Genomic DNA, 22,222 nt, shown 5'->3' on the forward strand with positions numbered 1-22,222 from the left:
CCCCCGCCTTAATGTTCAGATGTCATTAAAATTATTGGGAGATACTTTGTGTAGTGAAGAACAGAAGTTTGCTAAATCAGAAACGTTGATGTATTTTAAAACAAACTGAATCTATTTTTTAAACTTAAAACTTATAATCTTCCAATGTTTGTTTTCCACAAAATCAGGTTGTTTTTTTGTTTTGACCATACATTTTAATGTAGAACACTTCTATGGCATGGTGTAGAGGGATCACTAGTGATAAAAGAGCATAGACCCAAAACAAGAGTTCATGAAATCATTTTGATTTCCTCATCGATAGCAGAGGGCACTGTGCACCAACAGACTGCTTCTTCCTCAGTGTTCAGGAAGTGGAGATTTTGGTTTCTGCTTTGATTTCTGCTTATGCTCACAGTAGCAAAGGTGCCTCAGACAGGAAATAGTTCCTGACTCTTCCTCATTAAGAGTTTGGGCAGTTTGTTGTCTTTGGCAGTACGATGTCAATTCAGACTTCCTGAAAGTGTGTTCAACTCGCTTTTCAAAATACTGTTGCCTGTATAATCCAAATTCTGTTTGATATTGGGACTTGCAAAGCCTGTGTGACTGAGAGTTAAATAATGTCGTCTTTCCCCTTTAATAGCTGACAAGGCAAAGGGGGAAGGCTCTGTGGTATTTTATATAAATCAATAGTACTTCATTTGTAGCTGATAGAGTTATACTGAGGCAAATATGACACAAAAGCAGAACTATGCTGTGGGCCTTGTAGGAATGATCTTTCAATGTCCATAGAAATAGTGGTATAGGAGAGAGCTAAGATTTCTTTCCGTTAGAAGCAGAAAAACGTTCATAGTATATTCGAAAGGTAGTCAAAGATAACCCAAACTGTAGGCTTCCTAGAGCGTTCTGAAAATTGCTGTTCCGAAACACACTTATCTCTTAAATGTCACTTATCTCTTTTCAACATCTCTCAAGTCGAGCATCTAAAATCTTAGAGCTCGAAACAGCCTGTGTGTCAAAAACGTGTTGTAAGGATTGTTAGCTTTGAATATTGCTGTTGGGTTATGTTTGTTTGTCTTGATGTTCTTCAGAACTTCAAAGCATGTGTGTGTGACTCTCTTGCTTTGTCCCTTAGGTGAAGTACATCTGCTCAGCTATGGGCTGTCGCCGGTGGGATGATGATGAAACAGAACAGGAAGAGACGCTTTTATTGCACCGAACGCAGAAAACAGTCCGTGCTGTTGGACCACGCAGTGGCAATGAAAAGTAAGTGTAAGAATTGTTCAGAAAAAATCCAATAGAGATAAGTTCTTAATATGTAACGTTTTAACGATTTGACCTCTCATTAGACTCCCTGCATGAGGGAGTTTAGATTGTTAACCAAAGGAATGCACTGGACTGTTGGCTAGGATCTAACCCCTTCGCTCTTCAGTGCTTTTGAAACATGTCTTGAACTTAAGTTTTATAGATGATTAGACAGAAAAGATATGTACACGTATTTATTCCCTCTAAATCAAATGAAAAGTACTTTTCTTGTCCTTGCATACCTCAAAAGAGTTTGTCACTGCTCTACTGCACAAGGCAAGTGTCACTAATGTTTGTTCCAGCTGATGATTTTTGTACAAAAGGAGACAGTTTAAAAGTGATTTTATGACTTACTGATTCACTTTTAAGTTCTTTACATACTCATGGTAACTGTCACTGTTTTGTTTCTTTCAACCTCGATGTCTTCAGCTTTCATTTTAATTTGATTTTAAAGTGTCTTCAGTCTTATTTTTAAAAAATCCCATTCTTAAATCTACTTTGTTCATTTTGTAACACGGTGGTCTGCTCTTTCTGGTTCAGTCTGTGACTTGCCTAATGCTGTCATGTTGAAGTTTTAATGCATCAAGATTTCTATAAAAATAGACATGCATTCCACACAAAAAAACCCCAAATAAATCAAAACCCACTTCATAAAGTGCAGCTTTAAAAGGCTGGTTGCCATGCACAGATACAGTAACTGCTCAACAATGTAGTGGAGAACTAGTCATTCCCTGTTCCCCTGCTCCCTCTTCTGTTTGCAGCAGGATTTGACAGGTTGCGCATCTGTAGTGTAGCAGGGGTAACCTAACTAGAACTCAAATGGATTGGTAGATCATCAGTCTTAAAAGAGAAATCTTGAATTCCATTGTTCTTGGGAGACTGATACTGGCAGGGAGAGGTATGTCATGAGAACATGCTTTTTCCTTTGTATGTCTCTTTCAAAGCATCGCATGACACCTTGTGCACCTGCATCCCCCTGTCTTCGAAGTCAGAAACAGAGGTGCCTTCCTGGTGGCGTGGTATTGTTGCTATGGAGTTTACAAGATAGCTCTTTATTATTAATCTAGAGAAAGAAAAGCTTTTAATAAACTAACTGAATTTATAAAATACATCAAACTTCCACAATAGGGGTGTAAATTCCCCTTAACTGTCTCCTTAAAGGAGACAGTTTTGGCTCCTGGCTCAAACTGGTCCTAAGAAACTTTGGGTACCCAAGTATACTGTTGAAGAAATATTTTCCCCTTCTTGCTGTTCTAGACACAAACTTGCCATCCTTTGCCCTCTGTATCTTCTCTACAACATTGGGCTGTACCATGGCAATAAGAAAAGAATTATTCTTTCCCTTTCTGAAAAGAATTTTCAGTTTCTGCCCTAATTTTTTGGTTCACAAAAATTAAAGAGTTTGTGGCTATGCAAGACAGGTGTGTTCCTTACACAGTTGTCTTTTTTCGTTGTTAACCTATGGGACATGATCAGTCCTGATTTTATGAAGTACTTGTCAAAGAGATCCTGTGTTACGTTGTGTGTGGGATTGAAACAAAAAGATAGCGTTGTCCCTCCTCCAGCATGAAAAAACTTATGTTTCAGATTAAATCTCTTTTATTAATGAAGAAAAATCCATCTTGTGTAGAATGCTGCTTCCTAAATGCTTTGTACTTGTTGCTTTCATCAGCTGTAGAACATTTTCCTACCTAAAGACACCCAGCTGTACTACTTGATGTTTTTAATTGCTCCCTCTATATACTAAACCTTTAATACCATTGGCCCTACTTCACCAGCTGTTTTCTCAACTCACCCATCATGTTGGACAAGATTTCTCAGTTTGTGTGGTTGGTATTCTGGATTAGCACTCCCCCTCCTGGTAGAGTTGTGTTCATCTGACAATCCAAGAATTTACTGTGAAAATATGGGCCAAATACAGGTAAATCAGTTTAAGATTTGGGACTTCCTTGGAATATATAAGTTTTTTCTACAAAGTCTTTCTCTTTTTTCTTTAAGGTGGAATTTCAGTGTTGGTCACTTTGAGCTGCGCTATGTCCCAGATATTGAAACTAGAGCAGGATATATTGAAAGCAATTTTAAATCAAATATGAACAAAGAAGAAACAAAAATTATTTCAGATGTGGATGAGCAGGAAGCTATGATGAAAGATACGGTGATAAAGGTCTCAGTAGCTGACTGGAAGGTGATGGCTTTTAACAAACGAGGAGGACACCTGGAATGGGAATACCAGGTAGGGGAAAAGGCAGAATATTAAATGATACAAAAGTAGAAGTTTTGCAGCATCGTAGGGGATGTCTTTCACCTTGGGTTTCAGGTGCTGCTCTTTGTAAAGAAGCACACATCTGCTTGCAATTTTTTAAACTGAAGTTCTGACTTTGAGCTGCTCCATCTGTTACAAAAACTAAAACAAGGAATTTAAGCACAGTATTTGGCATTATTCTTATGTAATATCTAGTTAATACAACATTAATTTTCCAGTTACCTCTCTCTCCTTCAGTTTTGCACTCCAATTGCTTCTGCATGGCTGGTTAAGGATGGCAAAGTAATTCCAATCAGTCTGTTTGATGACACAAGTTACACTGCGAACAATGAAGTATTGGAAGATGAAGAAGATCTTGTGGAAGCTGCCAGAGGGGCCACAGAATCCAGTGTCTATTTGGGTGAGTGACTGCAGCTTTTTCTGTAGTGAACGTTATCCTTTTCTCTGTTGACGTTGTAGTAAAGCAGACCTTTCTGTACTGGTAGATGACAATAAAGAGGAGCTATAACATGTCCAGTCTGATATTCTGCATAATGTAGGCTGTTAAATTTAACCCACATTGCTTTGTAAAGCCACGCATTCGAGGCTTCACTAAAATACATATCCCAGAAAGGCACCTTCTCTTGATTTAAAGACTTTCAAAAAGGTAGAGATGTGTTCTCATCTCTTCCTAGTCTGCTCTGGTCATCTTTGCTGTTGTCATTCAAAGTCAGAGTTCTGTGTACCCATCTTAAATTCTGACAGTTACAAAAGGTATGGCAGAATTAATATCTATGACTGTTTATCCTAGACAGTGATAGTTAAAAAAATTGATTTTTTTCCTTTTTTTTTTTCTTTTTTCAAAACCAGAACATTTCAAAACCATGAATCTTTTCCTTTTTCGTTATGAAGTGTTCACTGCTGTGTAGTTTCAGTACATTGGAGATGATTGAAAGTCTTGAAACTTTTAGAGATAGGTTTATAGCTAACAGGCCAGTCTTATTGCTCTCTGCTTACTGAGCAACATCTGCCTCCAGCCTGCCAATTTGTGACATTCATTTTTTCCTCTACATCGATTACAGTAACTTACTGTGAAGAAATTTCAGTTAAGATTTTATGTAACTGAGTTTTCATTCAGCTGTCAGAATTTATTTTATGTCGTTTGTGACAATTTGAAGTAGAGCGGTCTCAGATCCTTCTTCCTCTCAGCTGTCTGTCTGTCTCTGGGAGGTAACGTGCTTTCGTTTTCTAAGACTTCATTTGCCTTAGTCTTTTTCTGTAAGTCTTTACACCTTGTACCATTCCTGTTAGTGGTTACACAGATAAAGAATAACACTAGGAAGAAGCCAGGTTGTTCCAGCCTTCCTGGTAATGTCAGTTGATGAGTAGTCTGTACCAGCATTAACAAGGGTAGAAGTTTGAAAGAAGTCTTACCAATGCAAAGCCCAAGCTGCTTTCTAGCTCTTCAAAATTTCTGGCATTTTTCTGCAGCCTCAGCTCTCCAGCAGTGGAAATGAGATGTCCTGATCTCTTGCTTTTCTAGAACAAAGGGAGCATATTACTTGACTTCAGCCAGCCTAGCAATCAGAGTCAGTATCTCAGATTCTCAGAATATAAAGAAATATTTTGAAAAATGTTGTTAACTGTGTATTTCAGTTGCGCAGTTTTATGCTGAGGATGAAGAGAACGAAATCGTAAGACTAATATGCTCTCTGATTTATTATTCAGGTATGTACAGGGGCCAGCTGTATCTTCAGTCATCAGTCAGAATTTCTGAGAAATTCCCAACCAACCCAAAGGCTCTGGAATCCAGGAACGATAATGCAATTATTCCCCTTCCCAAAATCAAATGGAAACCTTTAATCCGTAAGTGACAATTCAGTTACTGTCCTAGCTCTGAAAAGACAGGACATCTTTGTGATTTCCAATATGTGTCAAACTAGTCTGATGTTTCCAGTTGTAAACCAGTTCAGGAACTATCTTTGTGCTTTATTAATTGTTAATTTCTTTCTAATTAGGTATTTAATATTTGCTTTCTTTTACTATGGATTTTTACAGGGTCTTTTTAAATAACGAAATGTTGGTCATCTTAAACCAATTTTTTTCTACAAAAAAAAGGAAAAAGTTTTTTGCAGTGCTGTGAATATGAGTGAATTGACTTGTCCAAAATTAGTATTTTGGCAGCGGGGGAGAGGTATTAACTAACAGTTACCTTAAAATACCCTTCTTAATGTTCCTTGCATTAATTTTGGTTCTCATGGTGTGGTCCAACAGACATTTTTGAAGATTATGCAATTGGACTTCTCATGAAATTCATACAGAATAGAATATTCGTAGCAGTTCAGCTCAGAAAATTGTGTCTTTTCTATGCTTAGATTCTCCTTCCAGGACTCCAGTGTTGGTGGGATCTGATGAGTTCGATAAGTGTCTCAGCAATGACAAATATTCTCATGAAGAGTATAGTAATGGAGCACTTTCAGTTCTGCAGTATCCATATGGTAGGTGGAAGCCCCAGATTTTGAAAAGTTTAAAGTAGTCGGGTTTACCCATTTATTATTTGTGAAATTTAATAGCTGGCCATTTGTTTGATCTTAAATATGTTTTGGTTTGGGGTTTTTTTGAACATTTAATGAACGAGGAGTTTATTGCCCTGACTAGGATTTCCAAATTGTGATGTGTATACAATTAGTGCCACACAAAGCACTTCAGTAGCAATTTCTGGCACTCTGCAAAGGTACTGTGTGTGCTGCCATTGACACTGATAGTTGGTCCGAGTGGAAAAAGCTTTTGAATTACTTTTTGGTTTTAACAATTTGCTAACAGTGCTGGAGACTCAGCCTGGCAGTATAAAGTTTTCCATGTGGAAGATATTCTGGTTTAAAACTATCAGTGGTCAGGCCTTCTGAGGTGGTAAACTTTGATTGCAGACCTAGTTGTGGTGGAGTCCACAACCTTGATTAACTGAATTTGCTTATGTGCCATTTAAAATCATGGGACATGCAAACAAAAATACCCTGTGTCTGTTGTCTTCTTACTGAGAAGACAAAATTGTTTTGTAGTTACCTACAAGTAAATCTATGCCCTCTTTGTGTCTTTTATACACAGATAATGGTTATTACTTACCCTACTACAAGAGAGAGAGAAATAAACGTAGCACCCAGATCACTGTTAGATTTTTTGATGACACGAATTACAAGAACATTCGCAAAAAAGATCCTGTTCTTTTGCTTCACTGGTGGAAAGAAATTGTTGGCACCATTATATTTTGCATTGTGGCCACAACTTTTATTGTACGCAAACTTTTCCATCCCCATCCTTACAGCAGAGTAAGTATTTTTTTCTGAATCCTAAATACAGAAGGTATTATTCTAGCCTTTTCTTTTGGTTTAGAGTCTGCAATGAGTAGTATTAGTAAGTTAATAAGTAATGAGATAACAAAATCAAACACCTAAATTTATTGTTTAATCTATCTGTGAAGGCTGTCAGCTGCCATGTACAATTTGCTTAACTGCTTCAGCAAGCAGATTACACTCCTTCAACCATATCTGACGTCTTTGGAGGTATTTACACTGGAATTATTTAATGCCATATCTAGGGTACAAACTGGTCTCAAATACTTAAGGAGTTGAATTTGTTTGTTTGTCTCTTGTTTTGGTAACCCCTGTTAGCTACGGAAGGAATCTGAAACACAGTGTCAGACTGATAGTAAATATGAGCCCACTTGTGGAGACGTTAAAGAGACCAGCTGGAGTGACGTCAAGAACTCTGGATACGTGTCAAGGTGAGCTCAGTTCAACACAACATGTGCAGAGTTTTTAGTCAATGTGACGACTAACGCTCTCTGGAGGAAAGAGTAGGTGTTCAGTTGTTCTTACCTACCCTAGTCCTAGTCCTGTGACTTTGTAGGACAATCAGCAACTGACATAAAGAACCCTGTCACCACATTACCGACAGGAGATTGCAGTTACGATTAGTCTAAGCAATCCCGGAGAGTCTACAGGATACCTGTGATCAGGAATGTTGCGCTCATATTTCCTGCTGATATGTGAAATGGAAGATTGATTCTCAATGTTCTTAATCAGTGTTTACTCCTGCTGTCTCTTTGTTTATGAATTAAAGCAGAAAATGGCGATTGCAGATGGAATTAAAGCAGAAAATTGCAACTGCAGATGGAAATAGATCATGTTTTATATACTCTGCAGAATAAGCAGACTGTATTTGGACCAAACCTTTGCCGATGTTATGAAGGAATTGGTTAAGACAGAAAGTTTTATAGGGGCATGTCATGATACTCTGGAGAAAATGTGACCATTTCCTGTACATTTGTAGCTCCCTGAAAGCATGAACTGGAGTATTTAAAATGAGGAAGGATAAGAAAGGTAGTGAGATTTAAGAACAGTGATGTTTCAGAAGGGATGCTTAGAAGGACTAGTTGCAGAATTAGTTATTTGGCATGGGGTTAAAGGCAAATCATGATTTAGAAAATACTTAGCTGTCACCACCTAGTTTGGGTATAGAAACTTGGGCTACTTACCCATGGTCCATGATCCGGTAAGCATGCAACCTGATACTCTGAAAAGCTTCTTCAGTTTGTCATATGCATGTCTAATGGATCTTGCTGGGTTGTGATAAACACTGAATACATGCATAATCAGCAACTGTCCAATTAATAAATAGGTAACCATCTGACTGCCTCAGTGCGTGAGCAGGCAAAAAAGACAAGAAATGCTTCCAGTAGTTCAGCATGTTCTGCCTGTATAGAAGTATTTCACTCTTAGTCATAAATGATTTTATTTTTCTATCTATATTAATATATTTTTCTCCTCCCTCCATTCTTCTGTCCCTTCCTCACACCTTTCTCCTCCTAGATATCTGACAGATTTTGAACCAATTCAGTGTCTGGGTCGTGGAGGTTTTGGAGTAGTTTTTGAAGCCAGAAATAAGGTAGACGACTGCAACTATGCTATCAAAAGGATCCGTTTACCTAACAGGTAATGAATGAGTTTGTTGAGATATAGAAAAGGCAATGAATGAACAGTGGGATCCCAACCTACACTGAACCATCTGTTCCTGAACTGATTTCCCAGATAGTACCTTAGGATGAATGACATACTTTTTAATGGCGGGGGGGCTGACTTAGTTTTGGCATCGAGAATTTGGCATATGTAATCACAGCAGAAGGGTGACCTGCTTGGCTAAAACGCTTGTGTAGCAGCACCCTTGTAAGGATGCTGCGGCTATATGGGAACTCCTTTGATTTCCCTGATGAATAACAGAGCCTTTGGTAACAGGACCAGTTATTTGTAGCACTGTTAATTTGCTTCTCTCCTTCCTCTCTTTTCCTTTCCTACTCCACCTTCTCTTTCTTTTCTCTCTCCCTCACCAGCTTTTCTGACTCCATTTGTCCATTTGTTTCACTTTCTGGTCCCACAACCCCTACCTTTTCTTTCAGTCATAGGTGGTCAAGCCATGCTGCTGAATTACCCTACACAGAGCTTGCAGCACTTCCTTTTAGTGGGAGATGGGAGACACTGCTTCTGGAAATCTCAAGTTAGAACAGCAACAGGCAGGCCAGTAGAGGGAGGGGGTAAAGCTGTGAAATCTAGAATTACTATTTTTTATGTGTTAAATAAGCGTGACTATTTAAGATTAAAGGCTTTTTCAGAAATTTAAGGTAGCCTGAATTCTTCTTTTCCAAGCATATGCAAACTCATTAAATAAACCCCTCTGACTTCATTTGATCCAATTATGGTCTTATGAAGAGAGAATAATTACTTCAGTAAGATAGCAGGCTACTTGCTTTCCTGTCCATAGGTCGGAGATAGTCTTTGTGCAGTCTCCTTATGTTATGCCAATTAAAAAAGAAATACTAAGGTATTACTGTCTGTCTTCTTTTGTGTCAGTGTCTTCTACATCCCTGTAGAATATTGTTGTTTAGTGGTCTTTCTTTCTATCCTTGTAAACAGTTGAGAGCCAGATGAACCTTTTCTTCTCAGTTTTGCTGCCTGTAATTATTTGAAAAAGGATGACTAAATACTTAGCTGTTACGAGTGCATACTGCTCCCACACACTTGTAACCTAAAGGAGTTACTCTGGGGGATTTAAGACATATCTGTCTTTTGGTGTGAAGAGCAATACTACTGGCCTGGTTTATATTGGACTATCTTTGGTTAAATTCCTTTGCAGAAATTTCTATGCTATGCTGTTGCTTTATGTGACCTTGTCTATGTTTTTCTTCTCACCCCAAATGCTAGAGAGCTGGCTCGTGAAAAGGTGATGCGGGAAGTCAAGGCGTTAGCTAAACTTGAGCATCCAGGTATTGTTCGGTATTTCAACGCATGGCTGGAAGCTCCACCTGAGAGATGGCAGGAGAAGATGGATGAACAGTGGTTAAAAGATGAAAGGTAACTCGTGGGGGGCTTTTTAACAATTGAGTTTGAGGTTGTACATCAACAGAACTGGAGAACTGGTAGATGATCCAGGAAGACAGAGAGACTGTGTAGGAAAGAGATGGTTATTAACTTAGCCTGTCAACTTTTCAATGAACAAGGTACAAATATATCGCACTTGTGCATAATGTCTCTTCTTTAGTGGATCGTCTCTTGTGTTGAGGTCCTTCTTTCAGCTTATGAAAGGTCTTGTAATTATTAATGTAACTTCTTTAATTGAATCTCTAATTGAATGGTTGGAAGGTTGGAGCATTGCTACTGTTATTCAGTTTTAAACTTTGGCATCTCTGTCCTCTTTGTTCCTTTCTGATGCTTTCCTCTTCTTTGTTTTGGTTTAGATGGATCTGATTCAGTACTCCAATGGTTGGATGAATTTATTTCAGCATAAATCTGCAAGGGATAATCAGAGTGGTGATATATAAAGCTTGGTAGAAGTAGATTAAAAATGGAAAATTTAGATAAAGGAGTTAGAGGATATTAAGAGAAAGGAAAAAGTGGGTCTATTTAATGAATGAGGCCTAATACAAGACTATTTAGTGGTCTCATAATAACATCTTAACATGCCTAACAATTTTTAGAATATAGCGACCTTTATATTTCAGGCACCAGATTATCATTTTACAGCTATAATTCTTCCAAGGCACTTTAAATAGCCATTGCAATGCATGTTCTAAACAACTGAATCTTTTCAAGCTGAAGATGAGTCTGATTGCACATTGGGAATCCAGGCAGTAGAGCTTGCTAAATTTTCCTTTTTCAACACTTTCTCAATGAGAGAACCATTATCCTTACTAAGAAAAATGGAGGCTAAATCCTGGTTATTACTGATTGCCACACTTGGGTAGTTATTTACCTTTATAGTATGACACGGTTCTGTGAGGTAGCAGTTGTTTAAAACCTGGGCTTCTGAAAATGCATTTCTAGTGGAATGAAGTTCTGTAGTATTGATCTGTCAAATTTTGTTTTTCTAGTACTGATTGGCCACTCAGTTCTCCCAGTCCAATGGATGTCCCATCATTTAAGATCAGAACAGAGCCATTTTCTACAAAGGAACACATTGAAGTTATTGCCACTTCATCAGAGAGGGTACCATCTGTGGGAATACCCTGTCGTCAGACTGATTCATCTGGAAGCCAATTTTATCCTCTGGAATTTTCTGCCACGGACAACAGGGACTTACACCAGTCAGAAGATCCACTATTAAACCTTCAGGACAGTGTCCTTACAGGCTGTGATATAGAAGACAGTACTATCAACAATAATGAGCTCGGTCATTCCTTGGAAGTTTGTTCTTCAGCCGTTCCTGCTGTACAGCTGAGGGAAGGGACCTCCTCTTCTATTGTGTTTGAGGATTCTGGTTGTGGCAATGCTTCTAGTAAGGAAGGTAAAATTGGTATTTCACATGATGAAAGCCTTTCTGAGGATAAGGCAAAAAGTACAAAGGAATCCGCTAACAAGAAATCTGCTTCAGGAAGTCCCCTCTCTGTTTCTCCACCAAGGCCAACAAGTTTAAGCCTGGACCTTTCTAAAAATATTACAGAAAAAGTCAAGCCCACCTCTCCAAAGGTGTATCTTTACATCCAGATGCAGCTCTGCCGGAAAGAGAACCTTAAAGACTGGATGAGCAGAAGATGCCTGATAGAGGAGAGGGAAAGGACAGAGTGTCTGCAGATATTTCTGCAGATAGCTGAAGCGGTTGACTTTCTGCATAGCAAAGGATTAATGCACAGGGATCTCAAGGTTTGTATTCACACATTACTGTAGGAAATGGGGGGGGGGGGGTGTTTATTTATTGGCATGATTATCACTGAATGCCTGAACTTTCCAAATTCTGGTTATAACTGGTTATCTCACTGGCTGTGTCCTATAGGCAAATGTTTTCTGGTTTAGTACTGTAAGATTATTTTTGGAGCTATCATAACTTGAATTATCTGTGCCCAAAGTATCATACAGAAGTCTCTGGTGCTGTGAAATTCTTGAAACGTGTGGCCTGACTCAAATGGCATCACAGGGTGTCTGTCCCTTCACTGCATTACGAACTTGAACATCAGCAATTCCAAATTTGACTGCTCCTAATGCAGCAGTGCCAGGCTGTTTAGCTCGGTGTCAAGTTCTGCTTCAAACTGACAGATCACGAGTGTGTGGATGCAGGTAAAATTCTTTGTACGTGAGAGTAATACAGCATTGGAGACAAACCCTGCTAAAATAGTTGACTCTTACCAGTGACCTCAGCAAGGGTGTTACGAAGTCTGTACAATAATCTGGAGGTGCAGTATTCCAGGAAATAAACATTAATCATTCATTATTGCAATTAAAGTCTTCCTTACAGCAAGACTTCTTGTACCTGGCACAGATCAGCTGCATTTGTTTTATGGCATTCTCAATTCAGGTTCTTTATACAGGGTTGTTCATTGCTGAGCCGTGTGGTAAAGAAAGCTGTTTTGGATCCTGTTCTACCACTTCAAGTGAAGCAGATGATTGGCAGCGTTAGGTTTACGGTTGGACTCGATGATCTTAACAACCTAACTGATTCTATTATTCTAATTCTGCTATTTTCTTTCTTCTTTCTATAGCAATACTGCGTAAGAGCAGCAGTGTTACTCCTGGTTAGAGAAAGTAAAAATTAGGCATTGCTGCTCTAGGATTGAAATATAAACTGTCCCGGAGTTGAATTCTGAGTCAATGCTGACTATCATAACGCAGCTTTCTGAAGGATTCGTAATCTTTTTAATGTCTGATAACATGCAGCCAGTTAAGACTGGGAAAGGTGTTTTTTACCCCTGGCATTTAATGTAACTGAAGTCAGGAGTACCTTTTTGTACCTCTTCTTTAATTTTTGCTTCTGAGCCTACATTAATGCCTAATCTTGCTGGAACTTCCAGAACTGGAAGTGTCAGGATGTGTTACCAAATACCAGAATTTAATTAAAGAGCCCAGCTGAAGTTTGTCTTATTATTATAAGCTCTGAGAAATGGATTGCTTTTGCCAAACTGTGGGGCGACAGTTCCTGTTTCTCTTTGCTTATTTGAGGAGGCATTAATACCTACTTCAGTGGACTAAATACTGAAGTTGTTATAACCATTTTTGTAGCTTCTCAGATGGTAGCCATTTGGTATCAGTAGAAACAAAAGAAAAAACTGCCATCTCAGATGTGACAGTAAAAGGGCATTCAAACTCAGTAACACTGAAAGGATTTGCCAAAGTTGGGAAAACTCATGAACCCATCCAAGTGTTTTCTTTCCCTGTCAGCATTAAGCAATTACCTTGAACCAGTTATCTGAAAAATCTTTAGTGCTTGAGAAACTGAACAGAAAAGTAATTAAATCCCTATACTAATGCTAGACTCGTTAATTAATAACCTTTCTTAACAATACTGTCAGTTGTAACTCTCTGCAGTCTTTACTGAGATCACTGTTCAGTAAAGCTTATGTAGATCTTCACTTAAAGTTGTATTAGTCTTGATCAGTGGTTGTGTAGCGTTTTGTTGGAACATCTTGAAAGTTCAGTATTGGCAGTAATTTGAACAAGAGATTTTGTTTTGTTTGCTTGGTGTAAACAACTTGTTCATTCAGGGAAAGCCTTTCCAACTTCCAGCGTCAGAAAACTTGCCATGTGTGTATAGACATTATTCTTGGATCCTGGAAGTTTATTTGTCTGCTATATGTTCATTTGGTCAAAATAATAGCCAGTATATTTTTTTTCTATAGTTTTCAGAAGCTCCTTGGAACAGACATCACCTAATTTTGTAATTTGCCCAAGAGATTGGTCATGCCACCTGAAGTTCGTGTCAGCACTAATAAGCAAATAACCTGAGAAGCTGTTTTGTCTCTGCTAGAGGCAGAGCTAACCGATAGCAGAGGCCAGTTCTTGCTCCCATTGACACCAACAAAAACTCACTGACCTATGTAAAAATAAATTTGTGTGCATGCATATTAAAAAGATTGACGAAGATCTTTTAAATATTTAAATTAACAGTGCACCTTGAGATGCATTAATTAGGCTCCTACTAATCAGAGATACCGTAATGACAAGATAGCAGGAATTTAGAGAGGCAAGTGGATAGGTCACAGTTCAGTGTACAGTGAAGTACAGAAAAAGAAGTCTGTCTGTCAAATGAATTTACTGTTATTCCCAGGATAAGATGTCAGTCTTTTTGACAGCTCAAAAGAAATTAGGAGTTTCATAGAACTGCAAGAACAGTCTTAGATAGATTTTGCAGCGTTAATTGAATTAAACAGTAGTCTTCCGGATGTGTGAGTAGCTTATTCGTATCTGTAAAAAAAAATGGGTAAGTCTTACTCTGATTGAAGAATCTAGAGAGAAATTTCTCTGTGCAGGTAGAAGGATAACTAAACTAGAGGGTGGTTGTATTCTTCTGGTTTAAATTAAAATTGTGTGTATCTGCCTTAGAATTCCTCTTTCTGAATGTGGTCTTGATGACTTATTTTTGCTGGCAGTTTGTGATAGCAGAGAGTCCATTCTCCTTAATTTGTAGAAACTATATGCCAGCCCATTCACAGACAGTCTGTTTTCAGCTGGAGAAGTACAAGAAATAAAACTTTTTGTTAAGAAGAGTTTTGCTCTGTGAAGCAAGACAGATCTTGTTGACTTCTTGTGTGTGTGTTGGAGGAGGAGGGGAATGGAGATCAAGGCAATGGGATACAAATCCCTAATGGAGATGTTTGTGCCTTGAGCATTAAAATTGATAGAAAGATTTTTGACAACGTGAGTGTGCAGTCAGAGGACAGGTGCCATATAAATGCTTCAGAGAGAGCCTGAGCCACTATTTACAGGGTAGTAGCTTTTGTGCACTAAATGAGCTGTGATTCTGAAGGGCATAACATTCATTATAGGAAAATATAGCAGGAGGTAAGACCTGGCTCAGAAGGTGGTTTTAGAGGCAGGATGTGGGCACTGTGGAACTGACAAGTTATATCTAACTAATGCTGTAGTGCTTCTCTCAGAGCTGTCTGTTGTTGGGAAAAAAAAAAAAACAAACCACCCCAAAAACAAGAGGCCTTCTTTCTATCTTGTTTCTCTCTTGCACAGAGTGGGTTTGTCTTTAACTGAGGAAGTCGGATGGTCATCTTTGTAGTCCTTTAATCTTGTGGAAAAATACTGTTCTGTACCTGTTTGCTGCCTCCTGTTTCAGGGTTTATGTCAACAGAGCATGGACCATGCTTCTTCCAGCCCTGAAAGTCCAGGAGCTCTGAGAGCAGCTTGCCTAGCACCAGCTGCCTCTTCACCATGCCTCAGCCCCTTCCCCATACATAATCCTGCTGCTTCTTCCCTCTTGCAGGATCAGTCTGTTCTTCCCCCAAAACTCTGTCTGTCTTTATTTGTAACTGAGGTTACAAATAAATAACAATTCATTTAGCATGTGCTCTTCTATCAGCCACAACGCAGGTCTCCTGAGAAACTGTAGGGGATATGTACCATTAGCAAGGGGGCATCTCAGTTCCAGCCTCCTTTTATCAGTAGGTTAAGCCATGGATGGTGGCACCTGGCAAACAAGCTAAAGGAGAGTTAAGCCAGATCATCACTGTTGCTGCTCTTGCAAATTGCAGAGTTCTTAAGCTTCTACCAAAAATAAATTTTTTATTTTGTTATGCAGTTATTCCCACAGTTAAACTGGACAGTACCAACCAAAAAGCAGACCTTGTTCTCAGACTTTCAGTGTATCTATAATTTAACATTAAGATGACGTGCTACATGCCGGTTAATAATATTGTGAACAAGTTTAGCACTCGGAGATTAGATTAAAAAAGTATGAGAGTCAGAACTCAGCATCTGGTGTGAATTTTCCATATGATAGAGAGCTGGAGAACTTATCTGTGCTGTTCCCCACAGCTGTTGACTTTTGTGTATGTTACTCAGCAGACCTACGTAGAGTTAGTAAACCTCTACTGAAAGGCAAGAAATGAGCAGTCTTGAGTTTCAGAAAGGGAGACTATTTAATGCAGGAGTAATTCTTTTTTCCTGACTAGCTAAGATTCTTAGCTGGTTCTGCTAATTTGATGTTTAAATGAGCATTTTTAGCCTTGGCAGCATGGCTTATCTGAATTAGAACATGTTGTATCCACTGAACCACAGAGACTTTTTTATTACTTACATCTTTTTTTCTTTTCACCTGTTTGTTTTGTAGCCTTCCAATATATTTTTCACAATGGATGACATAGTAAAGGTTGGGGATTTTGGACTGGTAACTGCTATGGACCAAGATGAGGAGGAGGAATCAGTACTTACCCCAATGCCAGCTTATGCCAGGCACACAGGACAAGTAGGGACGAAACTCTACATGAGCCCAGAACAGGTTTGTGCTCTCTGCTCTAAAGCTGTACCTGTCAGTGCCTGGAAGACATCTGAATTCCCAGGAGCTCAAAGATCAGGCACTCTTTCTACTAAATTGTTACAATCAAGTTACTTAAATCTTTTCTCATCAAAGTAGAGTTTTAAGCTAAGTTGAATTTCAAAATTAATATTTTAATATATATTTAGCAAAAAGTGGCTAATGATTCATACTTAGATGCATTCATTTATCTTGCTTTTAATGTAGTAGAAAGATAACTGTATAATATTAAAGTTAATTTAGCAAGGACACACTGTTGTGCGTAAGGCTTAAGTAAGTTGAAACATTTTTACATTACAGTTGTGTCTGCAAAGAAGAGCTGGTGATCAGGACCTCGCTGACCCATGCTCATTTGATGAAGTTTGCTGATGTGCCTGTCCTTTAGTTTTCAGCTCTTCACAGGGCTAATCACTTCCATATGTTGACTTGAAAGGGGGTTGTTTACATTGTACATAATTACATACACTGAGAGCTTGATTGACCTAACCCTAATTTTGAACTTTCAGATCTGTGGGAACACCTATTCGCACAAAGTGGATATCTTTTCTTTGGGATTGATTCTCTTTGAGCTGCTTTACCCTTTCAGCACACAGATGGAGAGGGTCAGGGTACGTATGGTATTGGATTATGGTCAGTTTGATCGTTTCTTTAAAATAGCTATTCGCTAGGTGAAACACTTGCAAGAGGTTCCTCTCAGTTTTGAAAAAGCCTTGCAATTAGGAGCACAACTTCTTTATCAGCCTTGTACAGACCCCCTGAATCACTGAAAATAAATTGCAGTCTTCCTAATGTGTGCAGTTTAATTGAGGCCTTAATTTCTTTACAAAGCTCCTCTGTTGTCAAGCCAAGTAAGAGAAACTATTGAACTAGGGTATCCAAGAACTCAAGCAACAAATATAGCTTGTGACTTTAAGCCTACCAGCTTGTTTTTCATTCAAGAATTGGAATCACGCTGTGCATTTTTATCATTTCTTCCTTCGTTCGCATCTGCAGTGCTTTTTCACTTTTTCACCAAAGCACTTAGGGGAAAATTGGTGTTCCTTTTCCTATAGTAAGTCTTAGCTGAGTCTCACTCAGCTTCAAGCACAATCTTCCCAGTAACTGATGACTTTCTTTGCATCAGCTGTGAATTTGGGAGGTTTGATGGTGTATAATAACTCTTCCTTGCTGGTAAAATGCATGCAAGGTCCACCTTGCTCAGAAACAAGTTCATAGAGAACTGAGGCTACAGACAGAAAGGTTTTTCCTCTTGTATGTGGTGACTAGTGACCTATGCAGGAAAGAAATCGTCATTATAACCTGTATTTATCATTTATATGTGCTTGGGGTGTTTAAATTCTCATATGAAGATGGATTATTTTTAGCAGAGATGTAAGAAGCAGCTTGAACAACACCATGAATGCAGCCTGACTGAATGCTTCCACCTATGCTGATGTTGCATACTCTGCCTTTTCGTGGTACAAGAGAGCATAGTCTAGAGAAGCAATGACAGTGCTTAACTCAAACCCCTTGCACTGGAACCTGTTTCAATTTCCCTAAGTAAAATCAGTTTTACTGAGACACGTACCCGATAAAGAGCTATCCTGGATTCTCAAGATCTGCAGCAGTGACTACAAGCTTTGCCCTTCCAGCTTCTGTCCTGACTATAGAAGCAAAGCAAGTAATCAGAGTGAATCCTAAATTGCACTGTTTTTCTGCTTACAAGGGTAAAAAGAGTGCCCTAACTTTCCACGATTTTCACTGTCATTCCACTCTTTTTGATAAAATCAAAAGGAAGTCCCCACCCCTTCATTGTCAAGTTCTGGAGTTTAGCAGTTTAGCTACTGTAGTATTTGTTTCCAAGTTGTTACGCTGAAGTTTTCATTGGCATTAAGCCAAGCAGTAGCACTACTTGCTGAAGCAAAACATGATCTGCCTGACCAGGTAGCCCAGCAAATTCTAGGAATCTCTGACAAATGGCTGGAAAAATCCCCAGAGGAGGAGTGAGAGAGCTGCCTTTGTCTCAAGCTGTTAGCAGTTAGTCTGTGGCAGTGCAGTTTATTTCCAAGTTAGATGTTTGAAAACAGATCACTGAATTGATAGAGAAAGAGAACAATTATTTGAAGCATTTTATTATAATAAAAACTCAGTTCTCTTGAACAGGAGTTTGATTATTGCCCATCACTATTAACTGGTCAGTTTATACTTTCAGTGGAGTAATAATGATTTGAATTTTGTTTTAACTTTAGAATTCTTATATTTTGTGCTCAAACTTTTGTAAAAAGAGGTCCTTCCTAAAAGAAATGAAGTGCTAAATATTGCCCTTCTGCACTAAAAACTTGAAGTGGGTCATGGATTGCTGGAAATTACAGAACTTAAATTCATAAGGTAGCTTGCTGCAAATAATTGTGTGCCTGAACTTGGGGAAATCCCTGTCACTAGATGGAGCCCATGTGCTTGTTATGGAAGAAACACTGGAGGAGACCAGCTACCTTGTAAGGCCACAGAAATAAACAACATGAACTGCTTTTGGAACTGCTGATAGTTAGTCCATAAACATTAAATAAAGACTAATGCTTACATTGTTAAGACAGAGGCAGTCATTTCATGTGTCTTAATACTGGTGTAGGTGGTCTTGGGGGTTATGGGTGGTGCACAGATTCGTTGACTTTGAGCCAAAGCGAGAAAGTACAAGTTTGTGTATCTGGCTGGTTTAAAACTGCAGAGATGAGAATTCTTGTAACATGAATCCTAGTGCAGGCTGTATACCTCGGGAAGCAGCAACTTGCCCATTTAAGTACGTTGTGATTTTTTAACTGCTAAAGCAAGACTTTAGACCAAGTTTTTTTCCATCAGGCTGAGTTGTTTGCATAGTATGCATATTTTTGAAAAATAATAGAGTGATATTATTGAAGAATCGTGTTTTGGAGAAGTTACATTTTTTCCTTAATATTTTTGCAGACCTTAAGTGATGTTAGAAATTTGAAGTTTCCACCTCTGTTCACTCAGAAATATGCAAAAGAGGTAAGTACATCTGATGTTGTTAATTGTAGCTTTATCTTTAGTAATTGTAGCTTTTTTCTTTGCTTTCCAATTGCTTTGCAAGTAAACATGAAAAAAAAAAGAGAGCTTTCATGTTAAGACGCATTTCTTTATCCATGTACTTCTTACTATCTTTCATAGCTATAACATTATAGTAACATGGAGGCTGATTTTTTTTTTTTTTCCCCCACACAGTTTCCCTCCAGTAACTATACAATATTACCTGGCTTCCCTTTGTCACTTCATATCATTCATTTCACATGCATCCTGACATGATTTTTTGCAACAACTCCATATTCACAAAGAGAAAATGCAGAGTTCTGGACGGGTAAAGGGGAGACTGCAGGTAGCACCATGGCTGTATGGGATTTCGCTCCAGGAACTGCATCTCTCAAGTGGCAAGCCATATGAGCAGATTGTGCTGTGTTATTGTTAGTCAGATCTTTAAAGTGATATGGTTGCAGATAAAGAGGAGGTGATGTACAAAACCTCTCCAGTAAAAATCTGAGATGTTTTCAGATTTTCACGGTAGATTCAGACCAGCAGCTAAAGGAGACCAGGCTTTCTTGCCTTACAGCTGCAGACTGCCTGAGGGAATGTGATGTGCTGTGCTTAGCTGGAGCAGGACACTGTAATTCTGATTAAATTTCAGACAAACATTCGAACTATGTGTATATTTAAAGGAAAACCTGTAATTCACTGTGAAAAATTACTGTGTGGCTTCAAACATGGTGGCTTCAAACATGAAGCTAAAAATTACTCATAAATTATATTTTCTATGTTTTAAAATTCTTTTGATTGTAAATTAATGTAAAGGTTTTATAACTCTACTGAATCTTGGGACAGATTTGATTTGCCAAATTGATTGTAGTCCTTGACAGTAAAGACAGTTTAATGGATGCAGTGTGATGCATTTTCAAATGTTTAATGCACTTCTACTTACTGCTCCAAAGCACTCATACCCAAATTACTCAGAAAGCAACTGGGCACATTTTCCACTTATTCATACAGCCACAGTTGAAGTCAATTGAAGAATTTATTAATTGGTTCATGTAGCACATGTCATGTTTTCTTTTAGTACACCATGGTGAAGGACATGCTCTCTCCAAGTCCCACGGAAAGACCTGAGGCTGCAGCAATCATAGAAAATCCTGTATTTGAAGACTTGGAACTCCCACCAAAACCAGTGCTTAGGCAAAGGTCACGGACAATGAGTTTATCAGGAAATAAGCATTCAAGACAACCAAGCAAATAATTATCCTCAGGATCACTTCTTCCACTCGGCAGGATTTACAGGGATTGTTCAGCAGAAGGATCCTATGATGCAGAATGTCTGTCTTGGAAATAGTTTACTTAAACTTTTTTTGCCATGGTTAATGCATAAGACGTGTTGGACAGATTTGCGTTTACTTTGACAGCCAACGAAAGCCAGTAACCACACTTTCCACATTCCATTTTTCCTACCTTAATTCTCCTAGGCGGATGGGTCCAGCTACTGTGCTTACCAATGTTGTGCTCCATTACCGTTTTTTGGGGTTTATTGGGTTTTTTTGAAGCTTGTAAATGTCAGCTTGCTGGGTAAGTGAGAGATCTGTAACATGTAAATAGAATTAAAATACCGTATTTTTATAGAGCAAATTACAGTCTCTAAGCCTAGTGAGTGTCTATCCGGATCACTTGCTCTTTGGTGAAATTAAGATGATTTTGAAATGAACTATGACTCCATTTTTGTCCCTGGTGGGTAAACGGGGAATCTGCACTATTTTTAAAGCAAAAAAGTACCACAGTTGTACATACTGTCACTCTCCATAGCCAGTCATTAGAGGAAATCATTTCATACTTCTGCACTATAGTAGATCTTAGGGAATGCATTTTATACAGATAAACCCGTAGAGAAGGAAAAGGAGCTTTTTGCCATTAAAAAGGGGGTTTTATAGGCAGTGGTTGGAAGAGCCATAGTAAAAATTATATACGAAAATGTTGTGATTCTGAAAATTTAAACCTAATGAAGTCATACGTGTCGTATGTAATCTTGTAGATTTGTACTTTTTAAAAAATCAACTGGTAGGCATTTGTGTAATCTGCTAATTTAACTGCCTAATGCCATGCTTTTATTTCTCATTGTAAATACGTTATTTATAAAATACAGAATCAATCCATTTGGGTTGGTGGTGTACAGAATGCACTTGCTGTAATTGAGTGCATTAATTATTGTGACTTCTTTCAAGTCTAAATGATTTAATAAACTTTTTATTTATAAAAAAAAAAATAGTAGTTGTTTCTGTTCAAAGCCTGCATCAGTGCAGCCTTGTGCAGTTGGAACAGAAGGACGGGCAGTGCATTTCTGTAACCTGCTTTGCTTTCCACAGTGCACATGATGATGCAAAGATGAATATGCTGCTTGGAAGGGAGTTCCTGTCTGAAGAAAGAAAGGAATTGAACTCTCTAAACAGAGCAGATTATGGAGGCAATTTCTAACTGTTAACGGAGAGGGAAGAAGGGATAATTCTTACATTATTAGACCTGTTTTTCTATAAATGTATTTTCCTGTTTTACAGGCTTAAATCTGTTAAGGTCTTAGTCTCTGAAACCAATTTCTTAAAAAGATGTTGGATTCAGATCCTTCTGGGGATCACTGTACTGTGGTGCAGCACTATGACTAGCAGTTAAACCTGCTGACACTCTGCAGCCTTATGATAAGGCAAAATTGGATTACAAAAATTGTCTTCCTTGTGCTCTTGGATAACTCTCCTAGATACTGGCTTGTCCAGCTGAAGCCAGAATGCTGCAGTGAATATTTGGTCAGAAACAGAACTCTTATCGAGTTTAACTGGGTTAAAAGAGGAGACAATTAAGTGTGTCCTTTTCCCTTGGATTTCC

At 38.4% G+C, this 22,222-nt stretch overlaps 1 protein-coding gene across 1 annotated transcript in view; it reads left to right on the top strand.

Moving 5' to 3' along the window:
- The window catches only part of EIF2AK3 (eukaryotic translation initiation factor 2-alpha kinase 3), a gene marked incomplete at its 5' end in the record, with an annotated part of 21,707 nt that extends 1,110 nt beyond the window's left edge, over positions 1-20,597 (top strand). Inside the window, 14 exons of the mRNA XM_010294562.1 lie at positions 1,112-1,242; positions 3,280-3,514; positions 3,782-3,944; positions 5,252-5,389; positions 5,899-6,021; positions 6,629-6,849; positions 7,192-7,304; positions 8,392-8,514; positions 9,778-9,927; positions 10,944-11,712; positions 16,118-16,285; positions 16,828-16,929; positions 19,262-19,324; positions 20,421-20,597. Of these exons, the coding sequence (XP_010292864.1) occupies positions 1,112-1,242; positions 3,280-3,514; positions 3,782-3,944; positions 5,252-5,389; positions 5,899-6,021; positions 6,629-6,849; positions 7,192-7,304; positions 8,392-8,514; positions 9,778-9,927; positions 10,944-11,712; positions 16,118-16,285; positions 16,828-16,929; positions 19,262-19,324; positions 20,421-20,597 (2,676 nt within the window). The remainder of the gene's footprint in view (positions 1-1,111; positions 1,243-3,279; positions 3,515-3,781; positions 3,945-5,251; positions 5,390-5,898; positions 6,022-6,628; positions 6,850-7,191; positions 7,305-8,391; positions 8,515-9,777; positions 9,928-10,943; positions 11,713-16,117; positions 16,286-16,827; positions 16,930-19,261; positions 19,325-20,420) is intronic.
- Positions 20,598-22,222: the final 1,625 nt, after the last annotated feature.

Source organism: Phaethon lepturus, unplaced genomic scaffold (genome assembly GCF_000687285.1).
Source record: "Phaethon lepturus isolate BGI_N335 unplaced genomic scaffold, ASM68728v1 scaffold44160, whole genome shotgun sequence".
Taxonomy (NCBI): Eukaryota; Metazoa; Chordata; class Aves; order Phaethontiformes; family Phaethontidae; genus Phaethon; species Phaethon lepturus.